Here is a 23,429-nt window from a genome sequence, read left to right as displayed (position 1 = left end):
GTAGAAACTAGAAGCTATAGAAGGGGTGTCAGTGCACACAACACAAGACACACTCCTAATACTATGCACAGTGACGGGGGGCAACTCCTGCCTTGCCAGGTAGGCCAAACACCTTCCCGAACGATCTCCCTGAATATAAAAGTCATGGGCTCTGAAAAGCAAACTCCTCTTAGATTTATCAAGGAGTAGGTCCGTCAACTGCCTATGGACAACCAGCCATTCCACCCGATCCGCAGCGAGGCCACTACGCAAATAGGTCTGTTCAAGCTCCGCACTCCTCCTCTTCAGCTCCCCCTCAAGCCGTCTACTAGACACGTTCAGCTGGGCAACTCTGGATATTAATGACCCCCGAAGAAAAGCCTTATAAGCATCCCATATCAATAAAGCATTATCACAAATAGGGTTATTAGTGAAAAACTCCTCCCAAAGCACAATTAGTTCGGAGGCTGCACCCATTAGGGTCAGCCAGAAAGGATTAAACTTCCAGAATGATGCCCCCCTGGGTATATCAAAACCTATAGACAACAATATAGGGGAGTGATCAGAAATCCCACGTGATAAGTATCTCACCAAGGAAACACAGGGGAGTAGGGAGCGTGTAAGCAGTGCCATATCAATACGGGAAAATACCCCATGCGAGCTTGAGAAACAGGAAAAACAACTATCTGTGGGGTTACGCAAGCGCCAGACATCTACTAGGCCAAGTTCAGAAATCAGACGGGCAAAGGCAGTGGGTCTAGGAGCCACATGTTGGGTAACAGGCCTCCATCTATCAGCAGCCTCATCCAAAACAGCATTAAAGTCACCAATACATATAGCCGGGGCAGAGGGAAATTCCTGCATGAAGGCACAGGTCTTCACCAAAATTCCAGAGTTATAAGGGAAAGGAATATATATAGCTAGCAACACAAAGGCGGAGCCGTGTATAGTGCCAGCTAAGAAAACATAGCATCCCAGTGGATCAACTTGGACCTTAGTACAGACGAAATGCAAACTTTTATGGATTAACAGTGAAACACCCCTGGAATTAGTATGGAAAGTGGAGTGAAACGCCCACCCCACCCAGGGCTTTTTAAGTGAGAGAACTCGACTACCAATAAGATGCGTCTCCATGAGACAGACCAAGCCAGGATTTTGAGACTTAATATACTTTAAAACTAGGGAACGTTTAAACTTATCATTAAGGCCTCTAACATTCCATGAGAAAACGTTCACCATAGTGGCACATAGCGTTCGAGTATGGCAACAGTAAGCCAACCGCACTCCAGCATGGTACCAGTCATCCCCCACACAAAAATAAAATAACCATAATCCAGCACTTTCAGAGCAAAGCAGCACAAAAAAAACACATTAAAAAATACAAAAAACATTGATAAGAAAAATAACAAAACCCAACCGCCCCCTCCCCGCATACCAACCCAAACATAGGTACACCTATTCCCAAACATTAAACTGATTCTAGAAGAGAATCAATAAACTTAAAATAAACTATCTGTGGGGCAACTAAACCCCATAACCTCGAGGACATGAAGTCCCCAGCCTATCGTCAAAAAAAACTTGCCCATGCCAAGCATTCACCAGCCCTGGCAAAAAGAAAACTTTCTCAGAAAAACGCAATATTCAAATAAGAAACACCATATGTAAGTATAAAAGTCCCGCAGTGTGGAGCAGCAGGAGGTTGAGGTTGAAGATCAATCCAGGCAGATGCGTCTCACGGAGTAAAATATCAGGACATAAATGCTAAGAGAAGAGAGAAGCAATGTATACGAGAAAAACATTCACATAAAAGTTTCTCAGGGTGGGGCAGCACGAGGTTGAGGTTGTAGATCAATCCAGGCAGATGCATTCCTGGGTGTATCAAAGAAATGAGTTTGATTGACGGACACCACCCGAAGACGAACAGGATATAGCATAGAATATTGTAGCTGAAGAGTACGAAGCCGCTGTTTAACCTGCGTAAACTGCGCGCGGGACCTCTGGACCTCAGCCGAGAAGTCCTGAAACACAGACACCCTCTGACCTCCATGCTCCAGCGGGCCCTTAATCCTAGCAAGTAGTAGGATGGTATCCCTGTCCTTGTAATGAAGAATTTTAGCGATGAAGGTCCTAGGCGGTGCGCCCGGGGGAAAAGGACGAGTAGGAACACGGTGAGCCCTCTCAATAGCAAACTGTGGAGTAAACGAATCCTTGCCGAATATAGATAGCAGCCAGGATTCCAGGAATTGTTCTGGTTGAGAACCCTCCGCCTTTTCTGGTCGACCCACAAAGCGAACATTGTTCCGTCTAAGACGCCCCTCGATATCCGTCAATTTAAGCTTGCACGCAGACATCTCTGTTTCCAGGGAAGTGAGAAGGGCAGGGACAGGTGTATAGGAGTCTTCCAACGAAGAAATGCGGTTTTCCGTCTCTCCAACTCTATCCCGGAGCTTCTGCATATCCTGGCGTATAAGGGAAATGTCAGTATGAACTTCCGCCACCCTATCCGCGAGCCGCTTCTCAGAATCCGTAATGGCTTGCAGAAGTTGAGACATGGTGACCTCAGCAGCCTCCGCCATGCTGGACGAGGGGTGAGAGGAGGAGGCCGGCGACGATGCAGAAGAAACAGGAGTGCGCTCTATGTGAGCAAATTGCGCTAAACGGGCCGCAGCAGAGGAACGACGTCTTTGGACCATCAGGTTTATAGAACAGGGTCCGACGAATAGGAGGTATGTTATAAATCTCAGGACAGGCGGTAATGTAGAGAGGCAGAAGGAAGGCACGGGTATGTCAGCGTTAATACAGGAACATGCACTGTGATAAGTGTGTCAGCGGTGAGCCACGCAGCACTGGAGCACAGAGGAGGAGGGGGGGGGGGTGTGAGGGGTTAGTAAATGCAGGAGAGAGGCCACCAATCCGCACAACCCCACACCTCTCAGCCACAGGCAACAGGAGAGAACTACAAGTCACAGCAGGGTCACAAAAACTATTCTCTCACACAAATAGCAGGAACAGGTGTGATGTTAGTGCAGGGATTCCTCACACAGTAAAGTCCTGCAGCGATCCAGGCAACCCCCAGGCAGTAGAGGGGAGAGAGAGTGACCCTCCAGACAGGATAAGCAGCCAGGCAGCAAGGGGAGTCCGGGAGGGAGCAAGACCACGCTCCCCGCCAATCCCAAGATGGCGCCCGCCAGCCACCAATCCTCCAGGAGCAGATCCAGCACCAGAGGGGGAGACAGGGCGCAGCTCACCCAGGACAGCAGGTGTCGCGGACCGCGCTCCAGGTGTAGACAGCGTCCGCGGTGCAGTCAGCCAGGGGAACGAGCAGACGGAGATCGCGACCTCCGCCAACCGCAATATGGCGCCCGGCAGGGACACACCAGCAGCGGCTCTACAGCGGGACTCCAGCACAGGAGGGGGCCAGTCTCTCAGGCGCCCACGACGGCGGGATCCAACGGTTCTTCCCCCAGGTAAAGCAGAGCGAAGCAGGGCAGTTGGGGGATATAAGCAGGGCCGTGGACCTGTGCAGGGGAAATTCAAGATGGCGCCGGCCGCATGCAGGCCAGTCCCAGCCAGAGAGGCACAGTACCTTGAAAAGCCACCAACACTGAAGCAGGGCATAAGATCACCCTTCAGCACGGCTCAGAATGGTCAGGAGCCCTTCAGAGAGCACAGTAGGGCACAGGGCAGCAGGATAGTATACAGGAGTATGTAGGCTGGGGAGCTAGGAGATCACGTCCTACTCCATATCCAGCTAGGCCACGCCCCTGGAGTGTTTTTTAAAAGCGATTTATACCCTAATGGGGGCTGTGCATAGGCCAACCATTGCAGCAACTTGGGCTGCTGAAGCTGTTGAGGCGTGGGCTTAGGAGTTTGAGGCGGATCTGCCTTCCAATGCGTCTGAGCATGCTCGACAATGTCTCTTGTATATTACCACGGCTTCTCTGTACCTTAAGTAGGCAGCCTCCGATGCCGGGGTGCTCGAGACCAAGGCTGCTACTACGTCTGTCTTGGCAAGACGTATCCTTTGGTTGAGATTCTGGTCGGTGGATGTGGATTCCAAGAAAACCCTAGAGGTGCTTCCTTTCAAGGGAGACATTCTCCTTCCGCACAGAAGGCTAAAAGTACTTTCCCTCGGTCCTTTCGTACTCCAGGTAAAGCAAAAGGTCAGGCGTACCCAAAGCAAGCTCGTGCTTCCAGACCTACCAAGCCCAGACCGAAGCGTGCCTGGGCCGCCCATCAGCCTGCTTCCATAACTGACAAGCCTGCCACATGACGGGGCGTGCCTCCCACTGGGGGATCCCAAGGTGGGGGGCCTACTTCTAGGTTTTGCCCATGAATGGTTGCAGACCACTTCGGATAACTGGGTAAGGGAAGTCGTCACTCGAGGTTACGCCATACCTTTCAAGAATCGTCCCCCTCATCGATTTTGTTTGACAGATGTGCCTCTGGATCCGGCAAAAGCATACACTTGGCATTTGGTGGTGCACTCCCTCCTGTCCACCGGAGTGGTGGTACAGGTTCCTCTAGCTCAAAGAGGCAATGGGTACTATTCAATGCTGTTCCTAGTCCCGAAAACACGGCCCATTCTCAATCTGAAGTCCTTGAACAAGCATGTGCGGGTCTCCCAACTTTCGTATGGAAACTCTGCGCTCTATTGTTCTGGCCTTGGAGCCTGGGGACTTTATGGTCTCCCTGGACATACAGGATGCCTTCCTGCATATTCCTATTGCGGTATCTCATCAGCAGTACCTGAGGTTTGCGGTGGGCAACCTACATTACCAATTTCGGGCGTTACCCTTTGGTTTGACAACGGCTCCCCGAGTTTTCACCAAAGTTATGGCGGTCATGACAGCTTCACTCCGCCGTCAAGGGGTCAGGATCCTGCCGTATCTGGATGAATTGTTGATCCTGGCGAATTCCCCAGATCTTCTTCTCCTGTGTCATCTCGATCTGACGGTCCAGTGCATGAAAGCCCACGGGTGGCTGATCAACTGGAAGAAATCCTCCCTGGTTCCAGCTCGGAGCATGGTACACCTGGGAGCGTTATTGGACACTCACAACCAGCAGTTGTTCCTGTCTAAGGAGAAAGTCCTAAAACTTCAGGACAGGATTCAATGCTTCCTATCTCGTCCGCAAGTGTTGATTCATTCGGCAATGCAAGTGCTAGGTCTCATGGTGTCGGCTTTCGACATGGTGGAGTATGCTCAATTCCATTCTCGCCCTCTGCAGAAGTTGATTCTGTCCAAGTGGGATGGCCTGCCTCACCGGATCAGGTTTCACATGATCTCCTTGTCTCCGGGGGTCCTCCTGTCACTGAGCTGGTGGCCCCAGGACCAACGGTTATGCAGGGGCCGTCCCTTCTGGATATCCAACTGGGTCCTGCTGACGACGGATGCCAGTCTAAGAGGTTGGGGAGTAGTGTTGGAACAGCACTCTCTTCAGGGTCGGTGGACCAAGGAGGAGTCTCTACTCCCGATAAATATTCTGGAACTGCGGGCAGTGTTCAATGCGTTGACAATGGCCCAGCATCTCATACTGAACAGACCTGTTCAAGTAGAATCGGACAATCAGGGCGGCACTCGAAGCCACATGGCATTGAGGGAAGTATCACAGATTCTTCAGTGGGTGAAACATCATCTGCCAGCCATATCGGCAGTGTTCATTCTGAGGGTCCTAAACTGGGAAGCGGACTTTCTCATTCATCAGGACGTACATGCCAGAGAGCGGAGCCTCCATCCACAAGTGTTTCAACTCCTCGTGGACAAGTGGGGCCTTCCAGATGTGGACCTGATGGCATCTCGACACAATCACAAGGTTCCAGTCTTCGGAGCAAGTACAAGGGATCCTCAAGCTGCGTTCATGGACGTTCTGGCAATACCATGGAACTTTCAGCTACCTTATGTGTTCCCTCCGGTGTCACTCCTGCCCAGAGTAATACGGAAGTTCAAGCAAGAAGGCGGAAACCTACTTCTGGTTGCGCTAGCGTGGCCCAGATGGCACTGGTTCTCCGAACTACTGGGACTCACGTGGGATCGTCCCCTTCTTCTTCCACAACGACCGGACCTCCTCGTTCAGGGCCCTTGTGTTTACCAGGATTTGGCCAGTCTGGCATTGACAGCGTAGCTCTTGAAGCTTCCGTCCTGAGTGCCAAGGGTTTTTCTGAGGTGGTCGTTCAAACTGTGTTGAAGGCCCGTAAGCCGGCTTCTGCTCGGATCTACCATAGGGTCTGTAATGCTTACTTCACTTGGCGTGCGTCTCATAATCATGACATTTCGAAGTTCAGTACGGCCAAACTATTGGCCTTTCTACAACAGGGCCTGGACTTAGGCCTGCGTCTGGCCTCCCTCAAGGTTCACATCTCTGCCAACCCTCAAGGTTCACATCTCTGCTTTGTTCCTTTGGTTTCAGAGAAAGATAGCTACCCTACCTGATGTCCATACATTCACTCAGGGTTTGCTGCGGATTCAGCCTCCATATGTGCCACCTGTGGCCCCTTGGGACTTGTCGGTGGTTTTGGAGGCCTTACAAGAGTCTCCGTTTGAGCCTCTTGCCTCTGCTGACCTTAAGTGGCTGTCCCTTAAGGTCCTCTTCTTGCTGGCGATTGTTTCAGATAGAAGGGTATCGGACTTGGGTGCCTTATCCTGTAAGTCTCCCTATTTCATTTTTCACCGTGAACGGCCAGTTCTTAGAATGCGGCCAGGTTATTTGCCTATGGTGGTGTCTTCCTTCCACCTTAACCAGGAGATTGTGGTTCCGGCTTTTAATTCTCCTGAGTTGTCTTCCAAAGAGCGGTCTTTGGATGTGGTACCGGCTCTCTGTATCAATGTGAAGAGAACTGCCTCTTTTAGGAAATATGATTCTCTTTTTGTGTTGTTTGGTTTTCACAAACGTGGCTGGCCTGTTTCCAAGCAGACTTTGGCCAGGTGGATTAGAATGGTGATTGCACATGGTTATGTACAGGCTGGTCATCCGGTTCCTGCTACCATTAAAGCCCATTCTACTTGGTCGGTAGGACCTTCTTGAGCGGCCCACCATGGTGCGACCCTTGAACAGTTGTGCAAGGCGGCAACGTAGTCCTCTGGGAACACGTTTATAAGGTTCTATGCCTTCGATTCTACCGCCTCCCAGGATGCTTCCTTTGGACACCGGGTTGTTGTGCCCGATACAGTGCTTCCCCTCCCATAAGGAACTGCTTTAGGACATCCCCGATGTTAATCCTTGTGGAGCCCAGTGTACCCCGCAGCAGAAAACGAGATTTATGGTAAGAACTTACTGTTGTTAAATCTGTTTCTGCGAGGTACACTGGGCTCCACAAGGCGTCCACCCTGACACACTTAGCTTCTTTGGGTTGGTATTGGCATAGCCACTGACACCCTTTCCTGTGGTGAGTGTGTAGTGTACTTGGCTACGAGCGATTGTCGTCTCTGATACCTGCTACTGCATTGGGCTGGTTAATGAAACTGAGCTCCTGTGCACGGAGGCGGGGTTATAGAGGAGGTGGCGCAGTGCATCTTGGGAACAGTCAAAAGCTTTGAGCCTGTTGGTACCCCGGATCAAGATCCTAGTCTACACCCGATGTTATCCTTGTGGAGCCCAGTGTACCGCGCAGAAAGAGATTTAACAACGGTAAGTTCTTACCATAAATATCTTTATTTTTTGGTTATTTAGATAGAACGTCTGTCTGATATTAAGGCAGAAGATATAGAGGAAGAAGAAGAGACATATGTGACTGATATAAAGGCAGAAGATATAGAGGGAGAAGAAGAGACGTATGTGACTGATATGAAGGGAGAAGAAGAGACGTATGTGACTGATATGAAGGGAGAAGATATAGAGGGAGAAGAAGAGACGTATGTGACTGATATAAAGGCAGAAGATATAGAGGGAGAAGAAGAGACGTATGTGACTGATATAAAGGCAGAAGATACAGAGGGAGAAGAAGAGACGTATGTGAGGGGTGATCAGCAGTGTAAGGAGGAGGAGATCCCTACAGATATCAGCACAGGTGAGTAATAAACACTTATTACAGAAGTCACATATTCTCATTGCTCAGTCACTACAGCAATCTCTTATCCTACACCCTCCTCCGCCATCAGCCCTGTTCTCAGTTGGGTGTTTATAACACAAGGCTATCCATGACAAATATCACATGTAGAGAGTTATTACACACAACACTGTAATGTTATTAAAAATAACAAGCAGAAGTTTATTATTAGTGATTATATATAAATGTGTATATATGTATGTATGTATATAATATAATTAGTATTGTTTTTTGTGGAGCACCTAATTTATATGCATTTTGTTAGATGATGCAGGTATGAAAAAATTTCCTGCTATACGGTAGACCTGAGCTCACCAAATACAATTCGCATAAGATTCAGAAATAAAATGAAATTTGAATCTTGAACTTCAAGTAAAACAGATTAAAATCTTATAACAAGTACATATGTGTATAATCATAAGACAAGCGTTTTGCACTTGTGTTCACCCTTGCATGGGCGAGCTTGTTCTTATCTACTCCAATTCACTCTAAATCCAAATTGCGTGTCTTCCAACGCGTTTTCTCAATAGTGACTTCTTCAGGGGTGTTTTCTGTTAAAGGCTTTATTCTCAAATATCAGTGTAGACTTGAAATAATTGTGTAACCTTCAGACGGTAATTGTGGACTTGTTCATGATGAACACATTCCTAATTACTTGTGAATAATAGTTCCTGCTCTGTGCAGTTCTGAGGTTATGACTTTAGGGAATGTAATGGTCAGATCAAATATTGCTCAATCTAAGGTCTCCCAGTAGCCTTACTACATACATAAATGTGTCTTGCATTACTATTTTAACTAACAATAATAAACAGTGGAGTTTTAGTTCATGTATTGCTCAATGCATTTAAGCCTGCAGCCCCCGACAAGGGACCCACTATACTGCAGGTCCTACTCTATGGCTCAAAATAATTACCATAAAAACAGCTATAGCATTAGTGTTAACCTTTAGGTTTGCTCTCAGCGGCGGAACAGTGGCTGAAAGGCTTGGATTGGTTTTCAGAGCACCAGTCTGACGTGTCACCACATCTCACGTGGCCCTCCAATTCACCAGATCTGGGACTGTAGGACTGTTTGGCTGGGTCCGGCATTGTACTGTTGGTGCAGTTCCTGATGTGTTTGGAACGATTGGTGGTTGCTAGGCGCCCTAAATGCCTGTGGTCCTGATTTGTCATGATCTGCTTTCGCCCACTGTTCCGCCACTGAGATTCTTGGTGTCCATACTTCTTCCACTGTAGATGGATACTACTCACTGTCTACAAGGGATCACCAACAAACAAATGCCGGTCTCGGCCAAAACCAATGGCTCCCTTTTGCCAGTCGCATCACGTGCACGACCCATGGTTCCATCTGAAAAAGAAACAATATCTCAACAAATTTGCATTGTATCAATATCTCAGGCATTCACAATGATCATCCAGTAGTTGTAGTGTCACCATCTACACGCATGTGCACGTCAGTTTTTTGTTTGGTGCGGCAGGAGCCAGACCATGGTCAGAGGGCTGCTGTTTTTTAGCAGCCATAAGTTTTCTTATTTCTCATACGTCCTAGAGGATGCTGGGGTCACTTCAGAACCATGGGGTATAGACGGATCCGCAGGAGACATGGGCACTTTAAGACTTTTCCAGAGTGTGAACTGGCTCCTGCCTCTATGCCCCTCCTCCAGACCTCAGTTTAGAATCTGTGCCCAGGCAGACTGGATGCACTCCAGGGGAGCTCTACTGAGTTTCTCGGGAAAAGACTTAGGTTAGGTTTTTTATTTTCAGGGAGCACTGCTGGCAACAGTCTCCCTGCTTCGTGGGACCTAGGGGAGGAAGTAGGAACCAACTTCTGTGAGTTTCATGGCTCTGCTTCTAAGCTGACAGGACACCATTAGCTCCTGAGGGGTACTGAACGCTAGCTGCGGCTATGTGCTCACTCCCACAGCCTGCCGTCACCCCCCTTACAGCGCCAGAAGTCAGAAGACAGGGGAGTAAGAGGAAAAGACTCTTCAACATCGGGACGGCTAGAAAGGAACTGCGCAGCGGGCGGGAACGCTGTGTGCCATGCTTCCACACACACAGGTACTGCAGGGTGCAGGGTGTGGGGGGAGGTGGGGTGCGCTGGGCAGCATGAACCCTTATAGGACTGGCAGATTAGGGGCATAAGTTGCTGCGGCACAGTCCTAACCCCGCCAGTATAAACATGAGTCTAAGTCTGAGTGAAGGCGCGCCATTATGGGGGCGGGGCTTCTTCCTCAGACAGACAGCACACTGCTCAGCGCCATTTTCACTCCCTCCAAGCTGCAGAGAAGACCGCTGGTCCTCCTTCACTGCTGAAACAAGTATCAGAGTGTAAAACGGGGGGGGGGGCGCAGTGAAATTTGGTGCTATGTACATTGTGTAATTATAAAAGCGCTGCAGCTCTGTAGACATTTTGTGTTTCACAGACAATTTATTACTGGCGCTGAGTTGTGAGCTGGCAATTCCTTCTGTATCCTTCTGACAGATTTTACTGTGGGTCTGTCCCCTATAAGCCCCGGAGTGTCTGTGGTGTGGTGTACACGTGTGTGGCATGTATGAGGCAGGGAGTTCTTCCCCGGAGGAAACCATTATGGGGACACAGAGTGGTAATGTGGTGGCGCTACCGGCACACCATGAGCCTGAATGGGTGAAAGAATTACGTGATAGTGTGAGTCATATCAGTAAGAGATTGGATAAGTCTGAGTCTCATGCAGAAACTTGGAGAAAGCCTGTGGAAGATGTGATTTGTCAAAACTCTGTGTTTTCATCCACAGGGGATCCCTCTGGGTCCCATAAGAGGTCATTTGCTCAGGTTATACAGACTGACACCGACACAGACGCTGATTCTTATGTGGACACTGGTGATTCCAGGGCAATAGATCCAAAATTAGCTAAAAACATTCAGTACATGATTGTGGCTATAAAGGAGGTGTTAGAGGTTACGGAGATCCCTTCTTTCAAAGATAGAAAAGTAGATCCAAAGTGCGCAATAAATGTTACAGTGGGCAGCCGTCACACAAAAAAAGGGAACACCATATCCCTATGGTACAATGCAAACAAAAAAAGATTTTTTGTGTGTGCATAGGCGCCTTTGTAACAAAGATGAGAGTAGTGTAAAATAACAGTTTTATTGACACAATATTGACATAAAAACATAGACAGGATCACAGAATGAACATATATATTGCACTAGTCCCAAATAAGATTTCTCACCCTCTATATGAATTTGCGGTGGGCAGATGGCTTTCTCAGCAAAAAAGCAATCAGTTCCCAGTGTGGTTCAGATGGCACCACCGCAAAAAGCTTTTGTCTTTAGAAGGCTGAGTAGGGAATCCAATCAGTGCATTCACAATAGGGTATCCATATCGTCCAACCGACGCGTTTCGGAGCATACAACTCCTTTTTCAAGCTTGGATGATATGGATCACAACAAAATGGATATTTATACCCTTACTAATTGATACAATCTTTCAATTATTCTCATTTCTCATTTCCGGATTCGCCGACCGGAAGTGACGCATGCGCTTCATCCATCACTTCCGTTTGCGTCCCAATATCGCTATATCTTTATAGTGTATATAAAATATATAAAATATAATGTCCCCAGCATTTCTGAATAACACATCCACCTGATACTTATTTCATAGCAAAATTCACGGTTGCGGGAGCGAAAACAAAACCTTCTTCCGTTTTCGCTGACCGGAAGTGACGCATGCGTTCCACCGCTGCGTTCCATATGGCGGCCATTTTAGAATTTCTTTGTATATCCGTGCTGGAGACATCTAAACTTCTATCTCAAAAGTTCTTAATAAAACATCCCCTATATTCAATATATTAACATATATCTACCAAAAGTGTCCCAAAAGGAAACTCAGCAATTAAAAAGGGAAAGGCTTCCAACTTCTCTTGCCGGATGTGACGTATGCGTTCCACCGCTGCGTTCCACATGACGGCCATTTGTAAATTCCACTTTTGATTCATTTAAAAGGTGTTATACAGGAAAAAGGTTGAATCCACTGCCATATCTCCTCACCAAAACTTAGCCGTACTATATATTCCGGACCAGTCCATCCCTAATACCGGGAGATAGGCATCCCAACATTCCAAATAAATCTTCATTCTAATGTAAGACTCAGAAAGAGAGAGAGAAAAAAAAAACATTAAAAAGAGTCCCACATAAAATAGTTAAAATTACTCTAAAAACCATTTTAACTCAAAATCAAAATTATGTCCTTCAGGTTGTAAAGTATTTAAATTGTAAATCCACTTCATTTCACTCTGCGCAAGTTTTCTTTCTGTATTTTTATACTTCCAATTTCCCTTAATTAGTTGAATCCCAAGGAATCTTTTTATTCCCTTTTCACATTTGTTATGAACCACTGAAAAGTGTTCAGACAACGGATGGGTGCTAAGACCCTTCTTAATATTATAAATGTGTTCTGCTGTTCTTGTTTTAAGGCTTCTAGTAGTTTTGCCTATATATAATTTGCCGCAGTTACATTCTATAAGATAAATTACATTGCGTGAGTGGCAAGTAATAAATTCTCTTATTTTATACTTCTTGCCTTTTATTTCAAATTCAGTAATTTTTCTTTCTATTCCCTTTTTTGTAGTGGATTTACACATCAGACATGTTCCGCATCGATGAAATCCAACATTACGTTCACTCGCTCCTTTCTCGTTTTTTAGGGCACTTTGTACTAAAATATTTTTAAGAGAGGGTGCTTTTTTATATATGAATCTAGGTTGCTCGGGTAGGATATCACACAAGATAGGGTCATCCTTTAGGATTTTCCAATTTTTTCTGATGATACCTTCCACTTTCTTATGATGGGCTCCATATTTCGTAATATAGGCCCATTCATACCTAGTGTTCTTTGTTATAGGTTTAGTTTTTTCTTTTAACAACTCCTTTCTATCAATAATTTGTACTTTTTGCTGTGCAGTATCCAAAAGATTTTTTTGGATATCCTTTTTGTTGGAATCGTGCAGTCATTTAGTTTGTTTGTTCAAGTAAAGTGCTTTCATCAGTGCAATTTCTTTTCAGTCTTTTAAACTGCCCCAATGGAATATTCTCCAACCTCCTCTTATGATGTTCACTCGATATTTCAATATAGGAGTTGGAATCCGTTGGTTTTCCATGAGTTTTAGTACATATTAATCCATCCTCTATATAAATAATCAAATCTAAAAAAACTAGAAAATCTGCACTTTTATTGAAAGTCAATTCAATATTAAAATGGTTTTGATTTAAAACTTCACAAAATGAATTAAGAGAGTCTCCCCCCCCCTTGCCAGATAAAAAACACATCATCAATGAACCGCCACCAGCATACCAGGCCTGCCCCCATGATGGATGTATCAATAGTAGTTAATTCCCAATAAGACATAAATAAATTAGCATAACTGGGGGCAAACCTGGTGCCCATGGCGGTTCCCCTTATTTGAAGATAATAAGACCCATTAAAATAAAAATAATTGTTCTTAAGAATAAAATCAATGGACTCTAAAATAAAATCTTTAAGATCCTCTGAGTACTCACTAGTATTTAAAAAATGGGTAACAGCTTCTTTCCCCTTCTCCCATTCAATGATTGTGTACAGACTAGTGACATCAGCACTAATTAAAGTGCAGTTTTCATTTTAGGGGATAGCTTCTAATTTTCTTAAAACATCCCCTGTATCCTTTAGGAAAGAAGTGGTTTTACAAACTAAAGGCTGTAGGAAGAAATCTACCATTGCGGAAAGATTAGAGGTAATGCTATTCACCCCCGCAATAATAGGTCTCCCTGGTGGTTTAGTGGGATGCTTATGCACTTTTGGGAGAACATAAATAGTAGGAATAGCAGGGTCCTGTATACACACAAAATCCATTTCGTTCTTAGTCAAAATACCTTTTTCATGAGCTTTATTTGTTAATTCAAGGAGTTTCTTGGTAATATTTTGGGTGGGGTCGCTCCTTAATTTTTTATATGTTTGTTGGTCTCCCAGTTGTCTATTGATCTCTTGTAGATAATCCTCTTTATTCAAAATTACAACCCCACCCCCCTTATCTGCCGGTTTTATGATGATATCCTCATTATTCCTTAGAGACTCAAGGGCAGAAAATTCCTTCCTAGTAAGGTTCCTCTTTTTAACATTAGTGAGTTTTTTGAGATCCTTAGTAACCATGGAATTAAAACAGTCTATGTTACCATTTTTGACGTGTTTAGGGTAGAATTTGGATTTTGGTTTAAAAGGGGTAAGAGCGTTTGTGGTAGAGGTTTCCTGATTCATATCACCTTTTTGTTTAAAAAACTTTTTTATACTGACCTTCCGAACAAACTTCTGGAGGTCTAGATACATCTCAAAAGAATTAATCTGAGATGTGGGAGCGAATTTTAATCCCTTTTCTAAAACTAATTGTTCATCTTCTGTCAGAGAATGGTCACTTAGGTTGAAGACTTTACCCTTTCCTTCTACCTCTCCTCCCAATTCGACTTGGATTTTGTTTTTCTTCTTTTGATGGATTTTTTTATAGGTTTTTTTACCTCCTCTTTTCCCCCTACGGGGATTATTGACCACATCAGGGGCAACTATTTCCTTCTTGGTGTCCAAGGACCCCAGTTTAAAAAAGAAGGGGAGTTTATTCCTTGTTCTGTACGTTGGGGATCTCTCCTTAGTGGATTGAACCTGTTTCTAATAGGTACATTAAAATCCCTTTCTCTGTCTTCAAATCTTGGGTTTCTCCTCCATGTAGATTGATTCCTTTCTCTATACCCATAAAAATTACCCCTTTACCTCAGCAGAAGGTTTACCTCTATAAAGAAAAGAAAACTAATGTAACGTTTCCTCCTCATGAACTGAACACTCTCTTTGAGGGTGTCTGGGCAAACCCTGAAAAGAAGTGACAGATCCCCAAAATAATTCAGGCTTCTTATCCTTTCCCGGTAGAGGACAGGACAAAGTGGGAGTCACCCCCCGTTTTAGACAGGGCCCTGTCACGGTTAACATAAAAGGTGATTCTCCCTGCACCTGGGACGGCTGCTCTCAAGGAGCCGGCAGAACGCAAGTTGGAGACTACATTAAAGTCTATTTATGTGGCCAGTGGGACACTACTCATGGCCTTCCATTGCCTGTGTGTGGGTGAGTAGTGCTATTGAAAAGTGGTCAGATAAATTGTCTTTTGAAATTGACAAAATAGATAGAGACGAGGTTCTCTTTACGTTGAGTCATATAAAAGACGCTGCAGCATACATGCGTGAAGCTATGAGAGATATTGGGCTCTTGGGATCAAGAGCATCTACCATGGCAGTCTCGGCACGGAGGGCGTTGTGGATTCGCCAGTGGAATGCTGACGCAGATTCCAAAAGAAATATGGAGTCTCTCCCGTATAATGGAGAAGCCTTGTTTGGTGATGGGCTTGATGCTTTAGTTTCTGCAGCTACCGCAGGTAAATCAACTTTTTTGCCTTATGCTCCTATGGCAATGAAACCTCATCACTTTCAGATGCAGTCCTTTCGGCCCAATAGATACAAAAAGGCTAAAGGTTCCCCTTTCTTGGCAGGTAGAGGAAGGGGACGAGGAAAAAGGTCCTCAGCGCGCCCAGGATCACAGGAGCAGAAATCACCTGCTTCTGCCAAGTCTACAACATGACGCTGGGGCTCCCTTGCGGGAGTCCGCTAGGGTGGGGGCACGTCTTCAGATTTTCAGTCAGTTCTGGGTTCATTCTGGCCTAGACCCGTGGGTCTTACAAATTGTGTCCCACAGGTACAAATTGGAGTTTCAAGACGTTCACCTGCGCCGCTTTTTCAAATCAATCTTACCAGTTTCTCTCCCCAACAGGGAGGTGGTAACTGCAGCAATACAAAAATTGTGCCAGGATCAAGTCATTGTCCTGGTTCCCCTCTCACAACAGGGAGAAGGTTTTTATTCAAGCCTCTTCGTAGTTCCGAAGCCGTACTGCTCGGTCAGACCAATCCTGAACCTAACATCTCTGAATCTATACCTGAAAAGGTTCAAATTCAAGATAGAATCTCTGAGAGCAGTGATCTCCAGTCTGGAGGAAGGGAATTTCATGGTATCCGTAGACATAAAAGATGCCTACTTACATGTTCCCATTTATCCTCCGCATCAAGCTTATCTGAGATTTGCGGTACAGGATTGTCATTACCAATTTCAGACGTTGCCGTTTGGACTCTCCACGGCACCGAGGGTCTTCACCAAGGTGATGGCGGAGATGAAGGTCCTCCTTCGTCAGAAAAGAGTCCTTCTAATTCCTTACCTGGACAATCTCCTAATAAAAGCGAGGTCCAGGGAACGGTTGGTGCAGAACATTGCACTCTCCCCGATAGTGCTTCAACAATACAGTTGGATCATAAACATTCCAAAATCACAATTGGAACCTACAACAAAGTTATCCTTTCTGGGAATGATTCTGGACACAGAAGTACAGAAGGTATTTCTTCCAGTGGAAAAGGCTCTGGAAATCCAGAAAATGGTCAAACAAATTTTGAAACCGACAAGAGTGTCAATTCATCAATGCATTTGGTTGTTGGGAAAGATGGTAGCGGCCTTCGAGGCCTTGCAGTTTGGCCGATTCCATACCAGGGTATTCCAGTGGGATCTGTTGGACAAGTGGTCCGGATCCCATCAACACATGCACCAGAGGATAATCCTGTCATCAAAAGCCAGAATTTTGCTCCTGTGGTGGCTATACAGTGCTCACCTACTGCAGGGTCACAGGTTCGGGATTCAGGACTGGGTCCTGGTAACCACGGATGCAAGTCTCCGAGGCTGGGGGGCAGTCACACGGAGTAAGCTTCCAAGGAAGATGGTCAAGTCAGGAATCTTGTCTTCACATAAACGTTCTGTAGTTGAGAGCCATTTACAACGGCCTTCTACAAGCGGAGCATCTTCTTCAAGATCTACCCATACAGATCCAGTCCGACAATGTCACAGCAGTGGTGTACATAAACCGTCAGGGCAGAATGAAAAGCAGAGCGGCGATGGCAGAGGCGACAAGAATCCTCCTCTGGGCGGAAAAACATGCAAGCGCTCTGTCTGCAATTTTTCATTCCGGGAGTGGACAACTGGGAAGCAGACTTCCTCAGCAGACATGATCTCCATCCAGGAGAATGGGGCCTCCACCAACACATCTTCGCAGAGGTGGCAGATCTTTGGTGAGTCCCTCAAGTAGACATGATGGCATCTCGTCTCAACAAGAAGCTTCAGAGATATTGTCACGATCCGGGTATCTGGACGCCATTACTTACCCTTCAGATGCCTCCTAAGGCGGGCTCAGCGTTCCAGGACCGGATTCCGCTGTTCCTGAGTTTCCACATACAGAGTGGTCTTTTCATCAGCCGCGGCCTCCGCTGTGCCCGCGTGGTTAAATGTGCATCTATCAGCCTGGCGTCTCCTGTCTCCGGTGGCCGGCGCCGCCATTACTGTTTCCCAGACCACATGGATTACAAACCAAACTTCCCTCCAAGTGTCTGCATGGGCGCAGCCATCTTGGATTCTGTCATCTGATCATTTCCACCAATCTGCTGTCTGTGTTGTTGATTTGCATAATTGCCTAGCCAACCCCTTCCTTGCTGCAGGTATAAGTAAGCTGTACCTGAGCAAGGAAGACGTCAGTGCTTTGGTTGTCAAACCTAGTTCCTGTTTGTCTCTCTTCTATGATTGTCTTCCAGGTTCCAGCTCCTGTCTCAAGACTTCCACCATAGAGACCCGCACCAGCATTCCACCTGCGGTGTAGCCTGACTCTCCAATCCATTGTGGATTCATCTGTTTCCAGCTACAACACTACCTGCTTCCAGCCTCAGCTTCCAGCAGAGTACAGCTTCCCTTAAAGGGCCGGTGTCCTTTCTACACTTTACCACTCTCCACCGGAATTATTATTTCTCCGCTCTCAAGTTCTACATTTCAGTTCACATTTCATCGCTCCCAAAGTTCATTTATTATTTAACTGGTTCCAGCCAGTATCCACTCCGTGCTAACAACAGTCTGGTTCCAGCCAGTATCCACAGCAGCTGTTTTACCTTCAGCAACCCAGCTCTTCCTGGAACACCAGCTGGTATAATCCTGGGTTATCTCCATTGCTACAGCCGGGCCTGGTAAGGACTTTCCATCTAGAAGATCATAAGAACTATCTCACACTACCAGTGCCCTGTGGCTCCTGCCATGCTGTAGTACTCAGGAACTGTATTTATTCTTTGCTGACTTTTACGTTTTCTTTTATTGCTGCTGTGATGCGGAGTTGTCATAATAAACATCATTGACTTTTATCTAAGTTGTCGTGGTCACGCCTTCGGGCAGTTATTATTCATGTTACTTACATGTCCAGGGGTCTGATACAACCTCCCAGGTTCCGGTACATCTCAGCCCCTACAACTGAGGCTGCCTCCCGTCAGCTCAGGCCCTCAGTTGTGACAGTAAGCACTGACCTAATGAATCCAGCCGGAGACCAGGATCAAGCGGCCAGGCCGATGCAAGAACTGGCAGCCCGACTAGAACATCAGGAGGCTGCACAGGGCCACATCATCCGCTGTCTCCAGGATCTCTCTACTCGGCTGGATGGGATTCAGACAACTCTCCGTGGATCAGGCGCGTCTGGTGCGTCAACCACAGTGACTCCAGCTATAACCCCACCCACCTTACCCATTTCTGCTCCACGTCTTCATCTTCCAACGCCAGCAAAATTTGACGGATCTCCAAGATTCTGCAGGGGATTTCTCAACCAGTGTGAGATTCAGTTTGAGCTACAACCTGGCAATTTTCCCTTTGACCGTACAAAAATTGCCTACATTATTTCTCTTCTCAGTGGCTCAGCCCTTGATTGGGCATCACCGTTATGGGAGAGGTCCGACACCCTGCTATCTTCTTACACTGCATTTGTGTCAACATTCAGGCGCATCTTCGACGAGCCAGGCCGGGTAACTTCAGCTTCGTCTGAGATTCTCCGTTTACGCCAGGAATCACGTACTGTAGGACAATATCTTATACAGTTCCAGATCCTGGCATCCGAACTGGCATGGAACGACGAGGCCCTGTATGCTGCATTCTGGCATGGTTTATCCGAGCGTATTAAAGATGAGTTAGCTACCAGAGACTTACCCTCCAAGTTAGATGAGCTAATCTCACTTTGTACGAAAGTTGACTTGCGTTTCAGAGAGAGAGCAACTGAGCGTGGAAGATCATCTGCTCCAAAATCTTCTACTCCTCCTCCTCGCCAACTGTCACCAACTACAGATGAACCCATGCAAATTGGCCGTTCCCGTTTAACTCCTGCTGAGCGCCGAAGACGTCTCTCCGAGTTTCTCTGTCTGTATTGTGCAGCTCCGTCTCACACCATTAATGCCTGTCCCAAACGTCCGGGAAACTCCAAATCCTAGCTCGCCAAGGAGAGGGCCGGCTAGGAGTAATGATCTCCTCTCCATCTCCTCAAGATTGTAACCTCCCAGTCTCGCTTCAAGTTGCTCAACGTTATCAGAACGTCATTGCCCTCCTGGATTCCGGAGCAGCTGGGAACTTTATTACTGAAGCCTATGTTAAACGGTGGTCCCTACCCACCGAGAGACTTCCTTCGTCCTTTTCCTTAACTGCTGTGGATGGCAGTAAAATTTTTGATACAGTTATTTCTCTAAGGACTCTACCAGTTCGTCTGAGAGTGGGAGTTCTTCATTCCGAACTTATTTCATTTTTAGTGATTCCAAGAGCCACACATCCTGTGGTCCTGGGCCTTCCATGGCTCCGTCTTCACAATCCTACAATTGATTGGACGACTACGCAAATCCTGGCATGGGGTTCCTCCTGTACTAAGACATGTTTGTTTAAAGTGTTGCCTGTCTGTTCTTCCTCCCCCAGGTCGTCTGATGTTCCACCTCCTCCATATCAAGATTTCACGGATGTGTTCAGTAAAGCTTCTGCTGATATCCTTCCTCCTCATAGAGAATGGGACTGCCCGATTGATCTCGTTCCAGGGAAGGTTCCACCTCGAGGCCGAACTTATCCGTTGTCTCTCCCCGAGACACATTCTATGGAGGAATACATTAAAGAGAACCTAGCAAAGGGGTTCATTCGACCTTCTTTTTCTCCAGCCGGCGCAGGCTTCTTTTTTGTAAAGAAGAAAGATGGTGGTCTGCGGCCGTGCATCGACTACAGAGGTTTGAACGACATTACCATCAAGAACCGCTATCCTTTACCCCTGATTACTGAGCTCTTTGACAGAGTTAGCGGAGCTACCATCTTTACAAAGCTGGACCTGAGAGGTGCATACAATCTCATCCGGATCCGTGAGGGTGACGAGTGGAAGACCGCATTTAACACCCGTGACGGACATTATGAGTACCTCGTCATGCCCTTCGGATTGAGCAATGCTCCAGCTGTCTTCCAGCATTTCGTCAATGAGATCTTCAGAGACATTCTATACCGTCATGTCGTGGTCTATCTAGATGATATCCTCATTTTTGCCAACGATTTAGAGGAACATCGTTTCTGGGTAAAGCAGGTTCTGTCCCGTCTCCGTGTCAATCATCTCTACTGCAAATTAGAGAAATGCGTCTTTGAAGTCAAGTCCATTCCGTTTCTAGGGTACATTGTGTCCGGTTCCGGACTAGAGATGGATCCTGAGAAACTACAAGCAATCCAGAATTGGCCGGTACCCTTAACCCTCAAAGGGGTCCAGAGGTTCTTAGGGTTCGCCAATTATTACCGAAAGTTTATACGAGACTTTTCCACCATTGTGGCGCCTATTACTGCTTTCACCAAGAAGGGTGCTAACCCGTCCAAGTGGTCTGAAGAAGCCATGCAAGCTTTTCATCTTTTAAAACAGAGGTTCATCTCTGCACCTGTCCTGAAACAGCCTGACATCGACTCTCCTTTCATCTTAGAGGTGGATGCCTCCTCCGTTGGAGTAGGAGCGGTGTTATCTCAGAGGGCTAAAGATGGTCATTTACATCCTTGCAGTTTCTTCTCACGGAAGTTCTCCCCAGCGGAGCGCAACTATGCCATTGGCGACCAGGAGTTGCTAGCCATCAAGCTCGCTCTAGAGGAGTGGAGATATTTGTTGGAGGGAGCTTCTCATTCAATCACCATCCTTACAGACCACAAGAACCTTCTATATCTAAAAGGCGCACAATGTCTCAACCCTCGTCAGGCCAGATGGGCACTTTTCTTTTCCAGGTTCGACTTTAAACTCCAGTTCTGTCCGGGCTCTCAGAATCGCAAGGCCGATGCCCTTTCCCGCTCATGGGAGCAAGAAAATGAGTCAGAGTCTTCAGACAAGCATCCTATTATAAATCCGTTGGCATTCTCCACGGTAGGGATGGACTCTACGCCCCCATCAGGGAAAAGTTTTGTGAAGCCGACACTAAGGAAGAAGCTCATGCATTGGGCCCATGCTTCCCGTTTTGCCGGACATACAGGTATCCAAAAAACCCTGGAGTTTATCTCTAGGTCCTATTGGTGGCCAACTCTGAAAAAGGACGTTTTGGAGTTTATTGCATCTTGCCCAAAGTGTGCTCAACATAAAGTATCCCGCCAGTCGCCTGCGGGGCAACTGGTTCCACTATCTGTTCCCCGTCGACCATGGACCCATTTGTCGATGGATTTTATTACAGATTTGCCCATGTGCAACAAGTTCAATACCATCTGGGTGGTAGTTGACCGGTTCACCAAGATGGCACACTTCATTCCTCTCACCGGTCTTCCGTCAGCTTCCAAGTTGGCTCAAGTATTCATACAAGAGATCTTCCGACTCCACGGTCTTCCAGAAGAAATTATCTCAGATCGAGGAGTTCAATTCACAGCCAAATTCTGGCGAAGTTTATGTCAAGTCCTCCAAGTCAAGTTAAAGTTTTCCACGGCTTACCATCCTCAGACCAATGGTCAAACTGAGAGGGTGAATCAGGACTTGGAGGCCTTCCTCCGCATCTATGTGTCCTCCTCTCAAGATGACTGGGTTCAATTACTTCCCTGGGCCGAGTTCTGTCATAACAACCAGTATCATTCTTCATCTTCTTCAACACCATTCTTCACCAACTTTGGATTCCACCCTAAAGTCCCTGAGTTCCAACCGCTTCCAGCAACTTCTGTTCCCGCAGTGGATATCACCTTGCATCAGTTTGCCAATATCTGGAAGAGCGTACGATCAGCTCTGCTCAAGGCATCGTTCAGGTACAAGAAGTTTGCGGATAAGAAGCGTCGAGCAGTTCCTGCTCTCAAGGTGGGTGATTGGGTATGGTTATCCACGAAGAATTTGAGGTTAAGAGTTCCCAGTATGAAGTTTGCACCTCGCTACATCGGTCCTTTCAAAATTGATCAAGTCATCAATCCTGTTGCTTACAGACTCCAGTTACCTCCCTTCTTAAAAATACCCAGGACATTCCATGTTTCCCTGTTGAAACCGCTAATCTTGAATCGGTTTCATTCCTCACTTCCACCAACTCCGAAAGTCCAAACTCAACGAGGCGTTGAGTATGAAGTGGCCAAGATCCTGGACTCACGTCACCGTTACGGTCAACTTCAGTATCTCATTGACTGGAAGGGCTATGGTCCTGAAGAACGCTCTTGGACCAATGCCTCTGACGTCCATGCTCCTGCCTTGGTCCGAAATTTCCACGCAAAGTTTCCTTTAAAGCCTAAGAAGTGTCCTGGGGCCACTCCTAAAGGGGGGGGTGCTGTCACGATCCGGGTATCTGGACGCCATTACTTACCCTTCAGATGCCTCCTAAGGCGGGCTCAGCGTTCCAGGACCGGATTCCGCTGTTCCTGAGTTTCCACATACAGAGTGGTCTTTTCATCAGCCGCGGCCTCCGCTGTGCCCGCGTGGTTAAATGTGCATCTATCAGCCTGGCGTCTCCTGTCTCCGGTGGCCGGCGCCGCCATTACTGTTTCCCAGACCACATGGATTACAAACCAAACTTCCCTCCAAGTGTCTGCATGGGCGCAGCCATCTTGGATTCTGTCATCTGATCATTTCCACCAATCTGCTGTCTGTGTTGTTGATTTGCATAATTGCCTAGCCAACCCCTTCCTTGCTGCAGGTATAAGTAAGCTGTACCTGAGCAAGGAAGACGTCAGTGCTTTGGTTGTCAAACCTAGTTCCTGTTTGTCTCTCTTCTATGATTGTCTTCCAGGTTCCAGCTCCTGTCTCAAGACTTCCACCATAGAGACCCGCACCAGCATTCCACCTGCGGTGTAGCCTGACTCTCCAATCCATTGTGGATTCATCTGTTTCCAGCTACAACACTACCTGCTTCCAGCCTCAGCTTCCAGCAGAGTACAGCTTCCCTTAAAGGGCCGGTGTCCTTTCTACACTTTACCACTCTCCACCGGAATTATTATTTCTCCGCTCTCAAGTTCTACATTTCAGTTCACATTTCATCGCTCCCAAAGTTCATTTATTATTTAACTGGTTCCAGC

At 46.7% G+C, this 23,429-nt stretch overlaps 1 protein-coding gene across 1 annotated transcript in view; it reads left to right on the top strand.

The window, feature by feature from the left end:
- The first annotated feature begins 2,590 nt into the window (after window positions 1-2,590).
- Window positions 2,591-23,429, top strand: part of LOC134983408 (oocyte zinc finger protein XlCOF22-like) — a 33,177-nt gene continuing 12,338 nt past the window's right edge. Inside the window, exons 1-4 of the mRNA XM_063949099.1 lie at window positions 2,591-2,675; window positions 10,797-11,067; window positions 13,713-13,776; window positions 14,112-14,262. Coding sequence (XP_063805169.1) covers window positions 2,591-2,675; window positions 10,797-11,067; window positions 13,713-13,776; window positions 14,112-14,262 — 571 coding nt within the window. The remainder of the gene's footprint in view (window positions 2,676-10,796; window positions 11,068-13,712; window positions 13,777-14,111; window positions 14,263-23,429) is intronic.

The sequence above is a fragment of the Pseudophryne corroboree genome (genome assembly GCF_028390025.1).
Source record: "Pseudophryne corroboree isolate aPseCor3 chromosome 3 unlocalized genomic scaffold, aPseCor3.hap2 SUPER_3_unloc_14, whole genome shotgun sequence".
Taxonomy (NCBI): Eukaryota; Metazoa; Chordata; class Amphibia; order Anura; family Myobatrachidae; genus Pseudophryne; species Pseudophryne corroboree.
The sequence above is the reverse complement of the archived record's forward strand: the minus strand, read 5'-3'. Positions and strand labels throughout refer to the sequence as shown.